The sequence below is a fragment of the Amblyomma maculatum genome, chromosome 4 (genome assembly GCF_055883805.1).
Source record: "Amblyomma maculatum isolate TAMU_Amacu chromosome 4, ASM5588380v1, whole genome shotgun sequence".
Lineage (NCBI taxonomy): Eukaryota > Metazoa > Arthropoda > Arachnida > Ixodida > Ixodidae > Amblyomma > Amblyomma maculatum.
Genome location: NC_139347.1, coordinates 93,996,047 through 94,012,059, shown reverse-complemented (window position 1 = coordinate 94,012,059; position 16,013 = coordinate 93,996,047). Strand labels below are relative to the sequence as shown.

The window sequence follows — 16,013 nt, the reverse complement described above, 5'->3', positions numbered from 1 at the left end:
TGTAGCCCATCATCTCATTAAGAACCTCTACCACCGTACTGCACTGATGACGCGCTGACGCGAAGTTCTGGCAGGCAGCGCTGGGTGCCTCCGACTAAAGCGAGGCCAGTTCTTTCCCAGTGCCGCCCATGTGGACGACAGAGCCTTCCAGTGGCAATGTGGTCGTCGGAGGAGCGGCAGCCCTGCACTGCGCCGCCGACGGATTCCCCGCTCCCCGGATTGACTGGAAGAGGGCGCAAGGTGAGCCCCTGTCGAGCTGTTTTGATGCGCATTAGGTGTGCTTTGTTGTCTAATTTTGTGCTGACAGCATAGACGAATTTTGGGAGGCGAGAAAATGTGTAACGGCCACTGTGTCTCTCCCATAGTGATGTTCACATAACCAATTAGTTTTGTCATTGCCAAGAAGCAACCATGTTCACTGCGTTGCCGTCAGGCACGCCATGCAAGAGAAAAACAAATTGGAGGCTTATCAAGTTTAAGCCCAGTGGATGCGAAGCATGTTAAGCAGCTGCCTCAGTGTGGATGGGGCTAAGTAACGGAGACGTGGTTTTAGGTTAATCGTCGTACTTTATTCTTTGCAGCCCGACAAACACCACACTCTTATGGTCCGTAAATGCATGACTCTTGGTTTGCACGTCACTTATGCATACATGCCCGGCGCAAAGACGCTTGCGCGGTTGCGGGCACAGAGACTGACGCGACGGCGGGCGCGCGCCGCTTCATCCCTGGCGTGACGTCACATATCACGTGATGCAGCGATGGCGCGACGGTGCGATATGAGGCCCCATCTGCAGCCGGTGTGACGTCATCACGTGACGTCATGTCACGTGACCCCCCTTCAGGGTCAATGGTGGCCACCGCCTGGCGTCGCGCGAAGGCCCGGAACCTACGTTAATATGCTTCGCATGAAAACATGTTCGGTGTCGGTGTTCGTATACAGCCTTAGCTGTCGCAGACGGCTGGCGGGAGTGAGTAACCACCCCTCATAGCATCCCATATTTGGCAGGTAGAGACATGTCGCCCTTCAGAGTGAACGCTTGTGAAATTGTAGTGAAACGACGTGACCCGATACAGTTTCGGTTGTTAGGTCGATAAAGTTCGCGTGAGCTCAACGCAGCCTGCGATGCGCACCCCCACATGCATTATCGTATGATAGAGTGCATGCCAGAGTTCTGAAGTAATGCACTCACTGGCGACGCTTAAGCTTTGTTTTAAGGCGGAAGCCTTTCTAGGCTCATATTGAATATCTCGCGTCTGCGAGATGTGTCAACATTATTCCGTGAGATCTATCAGCGAGATTCTGCGAGATATGTCAGCGAGACGTCGCAATAGATTCAGACGTCAACGTAATTTCCCCGGTAAGGACGTCGAAATAGATTCTAACGATGAAGCTAAAGAAAAGAAAGTATGGAAATTATAGTGAGTACACAAACAAGCAAAATAGAGAAAGAAGAGAAAAGGTACCCGGCATAGGAAGGAGAGAAGGAGGACAGGGTTTCACCATTAAGCTCTTAAGCTAAGTAAGCCAACTGTAATACTGTAAGTTGTGTTTTTTTTTTTTTTTTTTGCTTCACTGCAAGGAGGTGCAAATCGAAGACCTCTCTCTAGCAGACTACTACGAGAGGGACAGCCAGACCAAGAATGTACACCTAAACGAAACTGGGCTACAATGAGTAACAAAATGAATAACAGAAGTCATTGCGAATAATAATGCAATCACGATTGGATGGAATAGAATCGAAATCGCGAGCTTCTCGCGAGACTTATGTGTTTCAACATTACTGCCCTAATGAACAGAGGGATGGAGGCTTCTGGAAACAAACGCCGCATACAAGCAGCTACTGTAGGTTGTTCTACGTAGAAACTTCGGTAAGCCGTCGATTATATTGATGAGATTTTGCGTATGCATAACGTATGCCAGCTCTTTTCCTCGATTGCTCATTATGGCACTCTCGGTGCCATCTCTCGGTGAAATATAAGCGGCAATTACAGAAAAACACTTGAGCAAATATCTGCATTTGCGACCTCTCATTTAATAGTAAAGTTTGGATTAACTTAACACCGCTAAATAGTTTCTCAAAAGTTGCTACCAGGTACACCAATTCAAATAACAATTAAAATGCCAACGTGATCCGTTACTGTCACTTACCGTAATAGCAGATTGGCGATCAGACATTAACAGTAGCAGTGTATTTTGGATGTAGGCAATAAAAGTTGGCAACAGTAAATTTCTACTTTTGTAGGTCTCGACATTTGCCGTTAAAATATTCTTATTCTAGCGCTAGTTACAGCCCAAATTACAGCCTACAAAGACTGCGCATCACGTGAGGCTAAACGATATCAACTCTTCCGGAAGAGCGTAGGCCCCACGTGCGCTGTCAATGCAGTCGTCCTACAAACTTAATGTACGGGATTCATTAACAAAGGCGTCGTGACTGAAAGCAATTTCGGACCGTTAGGTCGATGAATCTCGCGTGCGCTCGACGCAGCTTCCTAGCTGCATCCACATGCATCGCCGCTTGATGGCGTGCCAAAGTGTAAGCGTAATCCACGCATTGGAGGGGCTTGACGGAAAGCCCTTCGTGCATTTCCTAAAGTCTTTTAATCTTCTTTTTTTCCCCACTCTTTTGAACCGACATGTCAGTGTGACGTGTGGGTCTTTCGAGCGCCTCTACTGCAATTCATATTCGAGAAATGTTTGTTCTTCCATGTGCCTGAAAACGAAGCCTAAGTTTCAGTTATGATGCACGTTGACTTGTGCTAATGCTGATGCTGATTTTTGATAACATTCCTTTGGTTAGCTCTCTAAAACATCACTTTGGTACACCCTCAGTTCTACAGCCATTTGGCTTTACACACTGTATCCGCAAAATCCTTGTACCAGCACTCATTCCGCTCCTCGCAAAAATGCAAAAATGAAAGGGGGTGATTTCTCCCCTGATGGGGCTGGGGCACGTAGGTCCCTGCCGCTTGCGGCGGGGGCGAGCCTGCCACCGAATTTTTATCGGTTGTAGGCCGTCATTGCACCCGCCACCACTTCGGTGGTGGACGACGGCTGTTGTTGCGGCGCACTTCTTTCTCTCTCTATTCCTTTTCTTTCTTCTCTATTTTCTCTTCTTTCTGCACGAGGCAGCGGAGGTGGCTCAGCTACAGAGCCAGTAGCAGGCCCGTGCATTTTCTTTTCCTTCTTCCTACAGCCACAACAAAAAAAAAAAATGAAACTGAATGCAGTCAATCGTTAGCAAGTGAATAGACACCGAAGGGCAGATGCAATTTGCCTAAAGCTGATTACGGTACTCTACTATCGATCATATCCATACCATCAATCAGGTGATAGAAAAATGCTCGGAATATAACCAGCCCTTATACATAGCATTCATTGATTACGAAAAAGCATTTGACTCAGTTGAAACCTCGGCGGTGATGCAGGCATTGCGAAATCAGGGGGTAGACGAGCCGTACGTGAAAGTGCTGGAAGATATATATAGTGGCTACACAGCAACCATAGTTCTGCATAAAGAAAGTAACAAAATTCCCATAAAGAAAGGTGTTAGGCAAGGAGACACAATCTCCCCAGTACTATTCACAGCTTGTTTAGAGGAAGTATTCAGAGACTTGGAATGGGAGCAGTTAGGGATAAGGGTAGATGGAGAATACCTCAGTAATCTGCGATTTGCTGATGACATTGCCTTGCTAAGCAACTCGGGGGATGAACTGCAAATAATGATTGATGACCTAGACAGGAAAAGTAGAAAGGTAGGCTTGAAAATCAATATGCAGAAGACTAAGGTAATGTTCAACAGCCTCGGGAAGGAACAGCAGTTTACATTAGGTAGCGAAATACTGGAAGTAGTAGGCGAATATGTCTACTTAGGACAGGTAGTAACCGCAGATCCGGACCACGAAAAGGAAATAACAAAAAGAATACGATTGGGATGGAGCACATTTGGCAAGCACTCGCAGATTATGACTAGCAGCTTACCGGTATCGCTCAAGAGGAAAGTATACAACAGTTGCATCTTGCCTGTACTCACCTATGGGGCTGAAACGTGGAGGCTGAGAGTTGCACTTAAGTTGAGGACAACCCAGAGGGCTATGGAACGAAAAATGGTAGGGGTAACATTAAGAGATAGAAAGCGTGCAGAGTGGGTCAGAGAAATTACTCAAGTTACCGACAGTCTAGTAGAAATTAAGAAGAAGAAATGGACATGGGCAGGACATGTAGTGCGAAGAGAGGATAACCGATGGTCGCTGAGGGTAACAAACTGGATTCCAAGGGAAGCAAAGAGTAACAGGGGACGGCAGAAAGTTACGTGGGCGGATGAGGTTAAGAAGTTCGCAGGGGTCAAGTGGATGCAGCTAGCACAGAACCGGGTTACGTGGAGAAATATGGGAGAGGCCTTCGCTCTGCAGTGGGTATATTATTATTATTTCATCCTCACTTGCTGTTAAGTCACTGCGCATTTATGCCGTGCCTCAGAAATCATTTTGGCGAGCGTTCTAAGTGCCTTGAAATCAATAGTTCGCCTTCGAAGTGATGACCTACCAGAAAGGTATTTCCAAAGTCCACTACAAGAGCGCACAAGTTAAAGGCTTAGTATTTTAACGCAACAGCACGGTAAAGACACAGTTCTCCACAAATCCGCTTTCAATTACTTGCCTTCTACAAGCACGATTCGCGAGCCCCGCCTGCAAAAGCAGCGACTGAGCACTGTCTTTTAGAAAAAAAAATTGAAATAAAATCGGTACAAGATCCACAAACTTTAGACGTTGCCCACGCGCGCCTTGCCTATTCTGGTTTCGTTTGGTTGGTAAAGGTTAACACCCCAAAGTGATATAGGCTATGAAAGACGCCGTAGTGGAGGACTCCGGAAATTTCGACCACCTGGGGTTCTTTAACGTGCACTGGCATCGCACAGCACACGGGCGCCTTGCCTTTCGCCTCCATCGAAAAGCGGCCGCCACAGCTTGGATTCGATTCCGCTTCCTCGTGCACAGCAGTCGACCGCCGTAACCATTGAACCACCACGGCGGTGCTTACCTAGTCACCGCGTGCGCGGTCTAGGTGATCCAAGTTGCCATCTTTTCGCCCGCGGTGACGGAGGCGGCAGAGCTGTGGCACACGCACTTTTGATGTCATAGGCGCGGCTGCTCTATATCTGTTTATCTGATAAAGAGGCTGGTGCAAGCAGAGGAGAAATCATTGGTTCTTTTTATTTGGAACCACGACGCTGCACTGCGCACCCTGAAAGTGTCGACAGGCCGTGATGACGGCGCCGTAAAATGCTGCTTTAATTAGTGAAAAAGCTACTTTTGGCAGCCATATTTAGAGGGGTATGCGGGACAGGGATAAAACAAAAAGCGGAGGCTGACGCCAAAAGCAATGGGAAAGTGTAGCGAAGGTTGGCTCTAGTTTCGTGTTCGAGGAGTTTAGACGCGAAAAGAAATGCTGAATAGACAGCCCGTAAAATGGAGGAAAATATCAGTTGCGCGCGCCTGCACAGCCCAAAATAAAGATTTTTTGTGCTTTCAGAGAACACACAATGAGCGGGATTTGTGATATCCAACTAGGCGTGCTGACGTTTTGCGCACTCATTTTTTCGCAGAATTGATTTTCTTAAGGCTGCTGTCCGGGATAGCTTAACATTTCTATGCACGCCACATATCTTTTTATTGAATAATATAATTTCAGATTTTTAATAAAAAAAAGTGGGGAACTAACCGTACCGTGGTGAAGCGAATATAATATATAGACAGCTACCTAGGTCGCAAAACTTTCCCAGGCTGCTTCATAGGCAGCCATTAATCATGGCCAATATTTAGGTGAGCTGCAGACCTTCATTTCTCTCGTGTGCTCAAAACATCACACAAAAGGCGTTCTTATTTTCACCTTTTTTTCTTCCTTCCGTCCAGATATTTCATACTTCGAGACCGAAACTTGGAGAAAGCAAATGTCACGCCATGCATGTCGAGTCAAATCTGTACGCCCTTCTATTGTTTTCGTTTTCCTTCTTTTTTTTTTCATGAGCGTCTCTAGCGATGTCGATATCGTTTCCTTTCCTTCTTTTTTTCTCTCATGCGTCCAATACTTTGGCTCTGTTTTCGATCGCGAAAAGTGAGGGCGTAAGCGTTTCTTTGACTGTTCCGGCGCTTTGATTAGAGGGGCCCGAGAGAATGAGAATACGGGGGATCACCGGAAAGGACAGGGAATGGAAGGGCGGCGAATGGCGGATGGCAAACGAGCACTCACTCCTCTCTGTGCCAAGATGTTCTTGGATCAATGGACCGCGCTGGAGGGGGGGGGGGGGGGATGTGAGGAGGAGATGTGGGGGGAAGCTGCGACGATATCTCGTAGCTCGCACGTCTTGACGTCCCGCCCTCGTTTCCGCCGCCATGTGTGTGTGCGTGCGTGCGCAGGCGCGAAGATCAAGCGAATTACGGACAGCGCGCGTATGAATGTCGGTTTGAAGCAATGACGAAGACGACAACGATCGATGATTTCCGGCGGTCCCCTTCCTTTTCTAGCATCTCCCTTCGCAGGAGGCACACGCTGCGTACGCACACTCGTTCGAGAACGCACACACACATTAGCTGTCGCAGGAACAAATCGATCACACCACACTATACCGCCACCTAGTATGCGTCAAGCGCGGGATATACCCGCGCGTATTGAGAAATTCACGCTATCCACGAACCGCCGCCACCGATGATAAGCGATGCGGGCGCGTCTCCAAGCCGGTGAGAGTTGCAGGCCTGCTTGAGCATCAAGGCCTCCCTCTTTACGGCAGAATCTATATTGTCTAGGGGATGTTAAATGAATGCAGATCCGCCGGTCGATGAGGTAACATGAAACACACGCACAAACAAAAAGAATGTACACGAGGAATAAAAACAGCGAAAAGAGGAAAACAAAGTTAGGAAATTACATTTCTTTTGTGCGTTTGTTAGAGGTACTGCGTTTTAGCAATTCCTCGTTTTGAGAGCTGTACCGCTCGAGATAATGTTAAGTCGTCGATATCGTGAAATATGGGAAGGGACGAAACGCGCTTGGGAAATTTGACGCTCTCGGCGAATGCGTATTGAGAAATCTAAAAGTGCTTGCGTGAGAAAAATGGGAGCTGGTATTTTTTTTTTCTTATTTCATTCTAAATATTGATTCTGTTAATCGTTTTCTTCCTGGTCGTTGATAGATAACGTTTGTATTTTCTATGCAGTACAATTCTGGCCAACGTGCTTTGCACTGGTCGATAGGTGGCATGAAATGTTTGCAATCCGTAATTTAAAGAACACTCGTGCTCTATGGTGAGCCCACGGTATGGTACTTGTTTACTTTTCTGTAATATAGCGTCACTGCCATTGAATAGTTTAATGATATTACCTTAATGCAAAGGCAAGCTTAGTTAAAATCGAATTATGCACTGGTCGATAGGTGGCATGAAATGTTTGCAATCCGTAATTTAAAGAACACTCGTGCTCTATGGTGAGCCCACGGTATGGTACTTGTTTACTTTTCTGTAATATAGCGTCACTGCCATTGAATAGTTTAATGATATTACCTTAATGCAAAGGCAAGCTTAGTTAAAATCGAATTATATCTCAACATGGCTAACAAATGAAGATTTATCGCTTTTTGACTGGGATACAGAAATATGCCTATTAAGACCCAAGTAAAAAAGTTCTCCACGAGGACAAAGAGAAAGAAATGACAATAAGCTAGCAGCTGGATAGCTCACATAGACGCTGAACACTGATTTTCTCTCTACATGAAGCTACGTGTTGTCAACCGTGTCAAGTTTAATGCTGCAACTGTGCGGCACTCACTGAAAATGGCGATTCAGAATGAGGCACTGAGCGATTTGAGCGACATTTTTTTAGCGTCTTCTTTTATCGCTGCGCTCTTGTTTATCGCAATCCAGGTGACTGGAAGTGAAACAAAAAGGAAGAAAAAAGTCAAAATGTCGCAGAAGCACCTAGCCCACCGACTACAGCAGTAATCTGACTGCCGTGTAGCGGGAAATCCCCTCGAGAGGTTGCAGTCGAGGCCGCTTATAACACCCACAACGGCCTGTTGCCGGTGACTTACAGCGGCCATTCGTGCTACATGCACAACGCACCACCATACTGCGCGCACGTTCATGTCGCTGTCGTGCTCGTCGGCTGTACATGCCGCGCGCTGGGATGGCGCGAGCTTGTCTCCACGTGCCTCGCATTACGCTTACGCTCGAGGTAGTCGCGATATACGTAGGTGTGCCGCGCGCAATAAAGGGGCACGGTGTAGATGGTCTCCATTAGCGAACCTGCTTACAGCAGCTAAACCTGCGCGAACAACAAGGCGTCGTGCGCTTCCGGGGATGACGAGGAGGTGCTAAGGCACCAACGGCTCTCATTACACATACGGTCGCAAATCGTTAACCCAAACAATGTGCTCCTCCTCTGCCTGCCATCCCAAACTGCCGGGACAGTTTTAATTAAAGAACCTGTCCGCGCCCTCTGTTGTTAGGGAGGGAGGGGGAGCTCGTCCGTGAGCTGCAAAGCAGATGGCAGCACTGCCGACTGAGTTGGTCGTCTGCTTCTTGTTTACACTCGACGGCGACGGAGCGGACGGCGCGGAGGTAGCGAAAAGGAAAGCGAGAGATAGAGAGCGAACGCCGGTGGTGGTGAGCGCTCGCTTATGTAAGAAGTAAAGGTGGTGCTTACTGAGTGAGCGATCGAGCGCTGGAAGGAAAGGACAAAAAGCAAGGAGGCACGGTGTTATGCATGCTGCGACTGGTCGGCTCCGTTGTTTACCTAACGTGGCTCCAAATCAGCATCTCTGCTTCGCAAGCAAAGGTCTTCTCTTCTTTCCATCAGGAGTTCTGTGTTTGCCTTTCTCCTTCTCCCTATCCAGCTCTTCTCCCTTTCCATCCCTTTCTTCGCTCGATGTCCTCTGATTCCGCTCTGCGAAGCGCACGTTCGAACGCGGTACTTGTAAAGGTGCTTCCATCTTTCGGCACTGTTGCACACTTCGCTTTTGGCGGGCTCGGCGACAACGAAGAGCAGCGTTTGAACCTAGTTGCGGCCTCACCTGTTGTCACCGCTCCTGTCGTTTTAATGCGCATGCGATTATTCGCAGTGTTGACAGGCAGCCCTGACGAACGTTAATAGTTCAGTGAAGCACATGAACAAATTTTCGCGAGTTACGCGGTGTTAATTGGATTCAGTTGTGTTCAAAGACTCAGTTAACTTATTTTATGCCTCGTTGGTAGAACACTGGCATTTATCTATGCAGGCGCGACAGACTGTTGCTCCGCAGTAAGCCATCTGCAAAGCTCAAGCGCCTGATCAAATTAGTCACTGTCGCTGAGAGAAGGTTTCTTTCAGGAACTTCGCTCAGTGGCTAAAATACATATCATGGTTTCATCCCCATGGTAAAATAACACGAATGGAGCTATTCAAGTTTATCTTAATTGCGTGATCTGGAGGACTTAGCAGCAACCGGCATGACTGCCAGTCAGTAAAACAAGCAGAAGCTCACTTTGCATGAAGTAAATTGAGTAACGTTGCACAAGCTGCGATCAAATGATGAAATCCAATGTCATAATCAAAAGCTGCAGCAAAATCCGACTATTGCAACTGGAGCCATGTCCCTTTTGGCGGTAGCCTTTATGGTATAGCACGCCTTCGACTACAAGCTTACTTCTAGGTCCAGAAATGTTCTCGGAACACATATTATATGCATCCTAAAACTAGGGTTTAAGGCCTGGATTACGAATCGTCGGTATTGTGCAAATTCCTGGCGCATACTGTTTTCGTACGCGTTCGTTTGTTTTAGCATCCTGGGGTACATAACGGAATACTAATTCCTTAAATTCACATGAAGGAAACACACAAACAAAACTAATATTTGCGCCGTTCGCGTCTACACCTTTCGTGTTCGTTAACAACTTTACTACATATGCGTCTAACTAAGTTTTTGTTCTCCAGGTGGCTATATTGTAAAACAATTAAGACTTACATCACTGATACTTATGCACCAAAGGAACCAAATCAAAATTGAATGATGACCTTTAAATATAAGCAAGGAAGAGAGCAATTACTTGCCTGATTTCTATTTTGAACGTGCGCTTTCCACACTTTAGAATAATAATAATAAGTGGTTCACAGGAAGGGTAAGGCGCAGTATCTGTCACACTTGCTGTTGTTGTTGTTGTGGCTGTAGGAAGAAAGAAAATAAAATGCACGGGCCTGCTACTGGCTCTGTAGCTGAGCCACCTCCGCTGCCTCCTGCAGATAGAAGAGAACATAGATAAGAAAGAAAAGGAAGAGGGAAAGAAAGACGCATGCCGCAACAACAGCCGTCGTCCACCACCAGCGGTGGCGTGTGCAATGACGGCCTAGAACAGATAAAAATTCGGTGCCAGGCTAGCCCCCGCCGCAAGCGGCGGTGACCCACCTGTACCAGCCCCATCGTTGGACACCTGAACCGCCCCGTAAGGGAAGGGAGGAAGGTGGGAATGAAAGTGGAAAGATATAAAGGGGAGCCGTAGTGGAGGGCTACAGAGTAACTTCGACCACCTGGGGATCTTTAACGTGCGCTGACATCGCACAGCACACGGACGCCACTTCGTTTCACCTCCATCGAAATTAACGCAGCCGCCGTGGTCGGGTTCGAACCCGGGAACTCCAGCGCAGTAGATGGGCGTCTTACCACTGCACCACCCCGGCGGGGCACATTTTAGAAGATGATGGTGAACGCTGCTTCCATTTTTGTTGTGTTTGGTAATGTTTCGTTGTTGTGTTCGTTTCCATTTTTTTCTCTATTTTATATATGCGCAGTAGTATTTCAAATGTGTAGAGATAAATTTTAGTGGTAATCCGAGCAACACTGTAATGAAATTGTCGCTTATTGTAGTCAGTGCAGATGCAACGTGGTCGATATACGTCTCGAACACATGTCGCTGCACACTTAACGCGGAGTAAGCGAACGTGACCGACTGAAATCAGCCCGTATATTGCGATTCGCGTAATTTCAGGTGCGTTAGGATTGATCATTTCCTTCTTCATTAGTACGCGATCAGATCAACCTTACGGGGCGTGCACAGGCGACCATAGGGCGCAGGCGTTCAATTCCAGAGTGGGTGTAAATGTATTTTCTACCTACACAATGTAATTTTGTTTTGTTGTGTCACATGATAGTGCGGCTAATAAGGTTTTTCCTAGTGACATAAATAAACTAGATATATATTGCTTACGAAAGAAAAAGCAGTATTTGATTGGCAAGTTTTGTGTCGCATAAACTGGACATACACATACATACATACATACATACATACATACATACATACATACATACATACATACATACATACATACATACATACATACATACATACATACATACATACATACATACATACATACATACATACATACATACATACATACATACATACATACATACATACATACATACATACATACATACATACATACATACATACATACATACATACATACATACATGACTACTGTTCCCAAGGACGCGGGATCGAATCCCGGCCTCGGCGGCAGCTTTTCGATGGAGGCGAAAAGCAAGGCGCCTGTGTGCTGTGCGATGTCAGTGCACGTTAAAGAACCCCAGGTGGTCGAAATTTCCGGAGTCCTCCACTACGGCGTCTCTCATAGCCTGAGTTGCTTTGGGACGTTAAACCCCACCAACCAACCAACCAACCAACATACATACATACATACATACATACATACATACATACATACATACATACATACATACATACATACATACATACATACATACATACATACATACATACATACATACATACATACATACATACATACATACATACATACATACATACACACACACATACATACATACATACATACATACATACATACATACATACATACATACATACATACATACATACATACATACATACATACATAGCCAGAAAACAAAGCGAAAAAGATACAATATAAGCGTTTCCTGCCCTACTATGTCAGCATAGAGCATGCCAAGTCACAGCGGTATTCGTGCTAAGCTTTTCTGTCAGGAAACAAAAGGAAAGGAGTTAATTTTTGTGTGCAGTTCTCCCGCTTCCGCTGCAATAGAGTGCCAGGCTAGAGCTCAGGTTGCCTTGCAGATGAATCGAGCCCAGAAACACTGCAGCTGGCATCGGATCATTAAGAGCATGATAGGTGCTTTAAAGGGGCCGGGAATGGGCAGATATGAAAGTTACGTGATGACACCTATAGATACTTTGAGCGCAGCAATCCATAGTCGAAACTAAAATATTACGAACAAGTTTAACGTTTTTGTTTAAAGCTATCGTTATCACCTACAAAGATATGTATCAATGCTTAAGTGTTCCGGAAGCACCATAATTGCCGTGCAGGGTCAGAGCGAAACGACGACTGCACCTTGGGCGCCATGTTTTCCGCGATCCCCTAATTCTCGTGTTGACAGGTTGCGTGTGAAGTATAAAAATCCTCCCATACCGAGACGTAAAACCCTACTCTGGTTCGATCTCCCCCACGGTGGCTGCGTTTCGATGGAGGAGAAACGAAGAGGCGTCCGTCTGCTGTGCGATGTCAGGGCACGTTAAAGATCCGCAGGTGGTCGAAATTACTCCGTAGCCCTCCACTAGCCCCATACTTCCACTCCAACCTTCCTCCCGTCCCTTACGGTGCGGTTCAGGGGTCTACAGAAACAAGTGTGACAGATCGTGTGCCTTTCCCTTCGTGTCAACCAATTATTATTATTATTATTATTATTATTATTATTATTATTATTATTATTATTATTATTATTATTATTATTATTATTATTATTATTATTATTATTATTATTATTATTATTATTATTATTATTATTATTATCATTGAAGAGTTCTTCTGCACCGAACTTAATCACGTTACTTGTCCAGTAGTAGCCTGGATTGCACAGAGATAGGGCACATCTCTCCATCGTTCAATTTGAACACATTGATTACTGCGGTAAGCGAAAAATGAGCCTATGCAATTACGAATAGCCTGCACCTTGTATTCATGTTTTTTAACACAAATAGAAAAATATCCGCGCATTAAGAAAAATAATCGGAGAGCGCACGTCCTTATTCGCTTCATTTGCTGTTGCAGGCAGCGAGCCACGGAACTTTCGGCTCGTGTCCGGAAGCTACCGAGTCCACGTGCACACCAACGGCACCCTGATGGTCCAAGACGCAGAGCTCGCAGACGCCGGCTACTATTTGTGTGAGGCGCACAATGGCATAGGTGTAGGTCTCAGCAGGGTCGTCACACTTTCCGTGAACGGTAAGCGGTGCTTCAGGTCATCAAAGCCGTCAAATCAAGGTCTTCTTGTAAACAGGTTTAATTTCTTTTAATTCTGCAAAGCTTTCATTAATTTACTTGCACCGGGAATGCAAACAGTTATTAAACTTTGCTTGGCGCATTTGTCTGCTGCACCCCAGTGATTATGCCAGCATCAGAGAAGAAATTTTTCGCGTGTCGTAGAAGTCCAAAGATAAGAAATAGACTCGATAGAGTTAAAAATGAAACACCTTATCGCATTTTGTAGACACTGATGTAACAAACAAAATCGATCAACCGATCAAAATGGGCACGTGAAACGTTTAAGGGACGTGAAGTAAACAGGGGCATCTCTTGAGATCTCATAACCGTTTTAGGGTAACGGCGGTGTAGCTCAGGAGTTTTTCACATTTTGTTACTCAGCGGCAGAAAAACCGCCAGTTATTCATATTCTTGAAAAATGAAGCAATTGGCAGAGGCATTTTCTGCTAGTCTCTACCCAGTTCGCGCATTCGAAGGGCATCGCCTTCCGAGTCCGTCTATACTGGAATCATAAGAGCGGAGCCGGCGGTCGCCGATACCAAGGAAAGCATAGGGGGATTTCTTTTTATCTTTTTTTTTTCGTGTTAATCAATGTGACATATTACGTAATCGCAGAGCTAATGAATTATAGCGTAGAAGAAAAACAAGCACATGCCAATAGCGGGATCCGAACCCACTACCTCCGAATTTAGCATCGGCTGTTCCACCAACTGTGCTACGCGAAGGCTGTTCAATCTTCGACTTTCTTAGGTACCTATTTCGTGTGCAACGGAGTGTTCCCTCGCCAGCGCCACCCTTTTCTGCAGCGGAGGAAGTGGAACATCTTGTGATACTGCGAGTGCCACTTGGGGCAGTTTCACAGAGAGTTCCACATTCACCGCTATGGGAGAGGATGAAGCTGACGTATACGTTGCACTCAATATATATACTTAAAAAAGTAGCAGATTAAAAAGCGTTTGCCGTAGCTCTTTCGGAGGTTGTGTGTCAAGCATTCACTTGTGGCACGTGGATGATCATCTTCTACTTTGTAATCTATTATCTTTAGGATCATAAATTATTTCACACTGATCAATATGAATAAAAAAAAAAAAAAAAAAACCTCCTTTACTTACCTTTGTCTCAGGGCGTGTCGGCGCCCTTCTTATGTATCCCGTGATGGAGCCTTTCTCCCTGCATTTCCTTGCTGATTATGCAAGGGTTTATGATCTTATATATTGAGATCATGAAGACCTTGTCGCAAGGAGTTCCCAATAGTACAGTTCCAGAAAAAAGGCATACATTGATACTATCTATATTGAAGAAAACAGCGCTCGCCGAAGTCACAGCTCTACTATTGATACTATATATGACGCAGCCATTTTATTCGCCTTAACATCGTCGCGATAAATTACAGTTGGGTATACTCATTTAGACAGTGTATCTGTCCGTCAAAGCTTGCGCCAAAGGGTACCAACCGCTGATTTTACTTAATGTTTTGGTTCAAAAGGTTTTGGTGTAACTTCTTTAATTCTGTGTTTAATCTTCTTTAATGATCTCATCATGTCCCACTGTATACTTGTTTGTTATAATGTGATACCGTAACCGGTATCACAACTGGAATTTTTAAAGGAGGAGACAATTTTTTCAGGCAGACTACCGCTTTTTTCTCCTCTTCCCCATTAACACGCACGTGATAGAAATAAACATTTATTTAGATTAGTATTAGATCGCTAAGCTGGAGCAGCACATGTCTCTGTTACTTTTTTCATTGGTCAGTTTTATACTCCGAAGGAGCTCAGAAAGTGACAAAGCTTCTGCGGAAGCTGCCAAAAATTCATTCAACAACAAAGAAATTATGAACCTCGATTTAAACTGTATATTTGGATGAATTTCTAATTATTTGCCTCGTTTGCAAATCTCCTGTGCAAAGTACCCCCAAGCTTTGCATCGAAATTCACCAGTCAGAATGTGAAAAGGGGCCAAGAAGCCGTGCTGCGCTGTGAAGCGACTGGCGACCCAGACATGACCATCACATGGGAGAAGGACAAGCACCTGCTGGATCTCGCTGCTGAGAAAAGGTGTGTGTCGCTTACTTTTTTATTTCGTTCTCCTCAAAAGACTTTACGACCAGACGGAGCGCTGATCACAGCTACTGCGGTCGTACTGAAGAGAGCTTAAGCAGAAGATCACACTGGCGGACCACTTGACTGTGTAGGTGGCGCCACCAGATAAGAAAACCTCTTACAGTAGGGAAGGGGTAGGGAGACAAGGAACTGATTAAGTGCCTGGGATAACTGTACTGTACGCTAACACTCCTGACGCTTTTTACAGTACGTATTAAAACTTTTACAGATACCACAATACAGGAAGTGTGCTTATCAGATTTGTTTTTCATTCTAAAAGTTAGTCAAGGGACTCTACTAAAACAGGAAGACCAACAGTAAGAGAAAGAGGCGTGCTATTAACACATATAGAAAAGAAGCATTTTGGTTATTTGAGAAGTCAGCAATCGGGAAAAATTTGCACAATTCACACACGTAGATTAACTGAAATACAGGCTTGGGCATCTATGGTAATAATCATGATTATTATAGCCAAACATACGTGCGAATGCGTGCGAAACAATTAATAAGGAGAAAGAATTAAAGGCTACAGCTGCAGCTTCAAGAGTAATTACAGTA

The 16,013-nt window shown here is 45.3% G+C and overlaps 1 protein-coding gene across 1 annotated transcript in view; it reads left to right on the top strand.

Annotated features, from left to right (window-relative positions):
* The window catches only part of LOC146191684 (cell adhesion molecule Dscam1-like), a 396,722-nt gene that overhangs the window by 329,104 nt on the left and 51,605 nt on the right, over positions 1-16,013 (top strand). Inside the window, exons 12-14 of the mRNA XM_084602201.1 lie at positions 121-240; positions 13,141-13,314; positions 15,263-15,410. Coding sequence (XP_084458327.1) covers positions 121-240; positions 13,141-13,314; positions 15,263-15,410 — 442 coding nt within the window. The remainder of the gene's footprint in view (positions 1-120; positions 241-13,140; positions 13,315-15,262; positions 15,411-16,013) is intronic.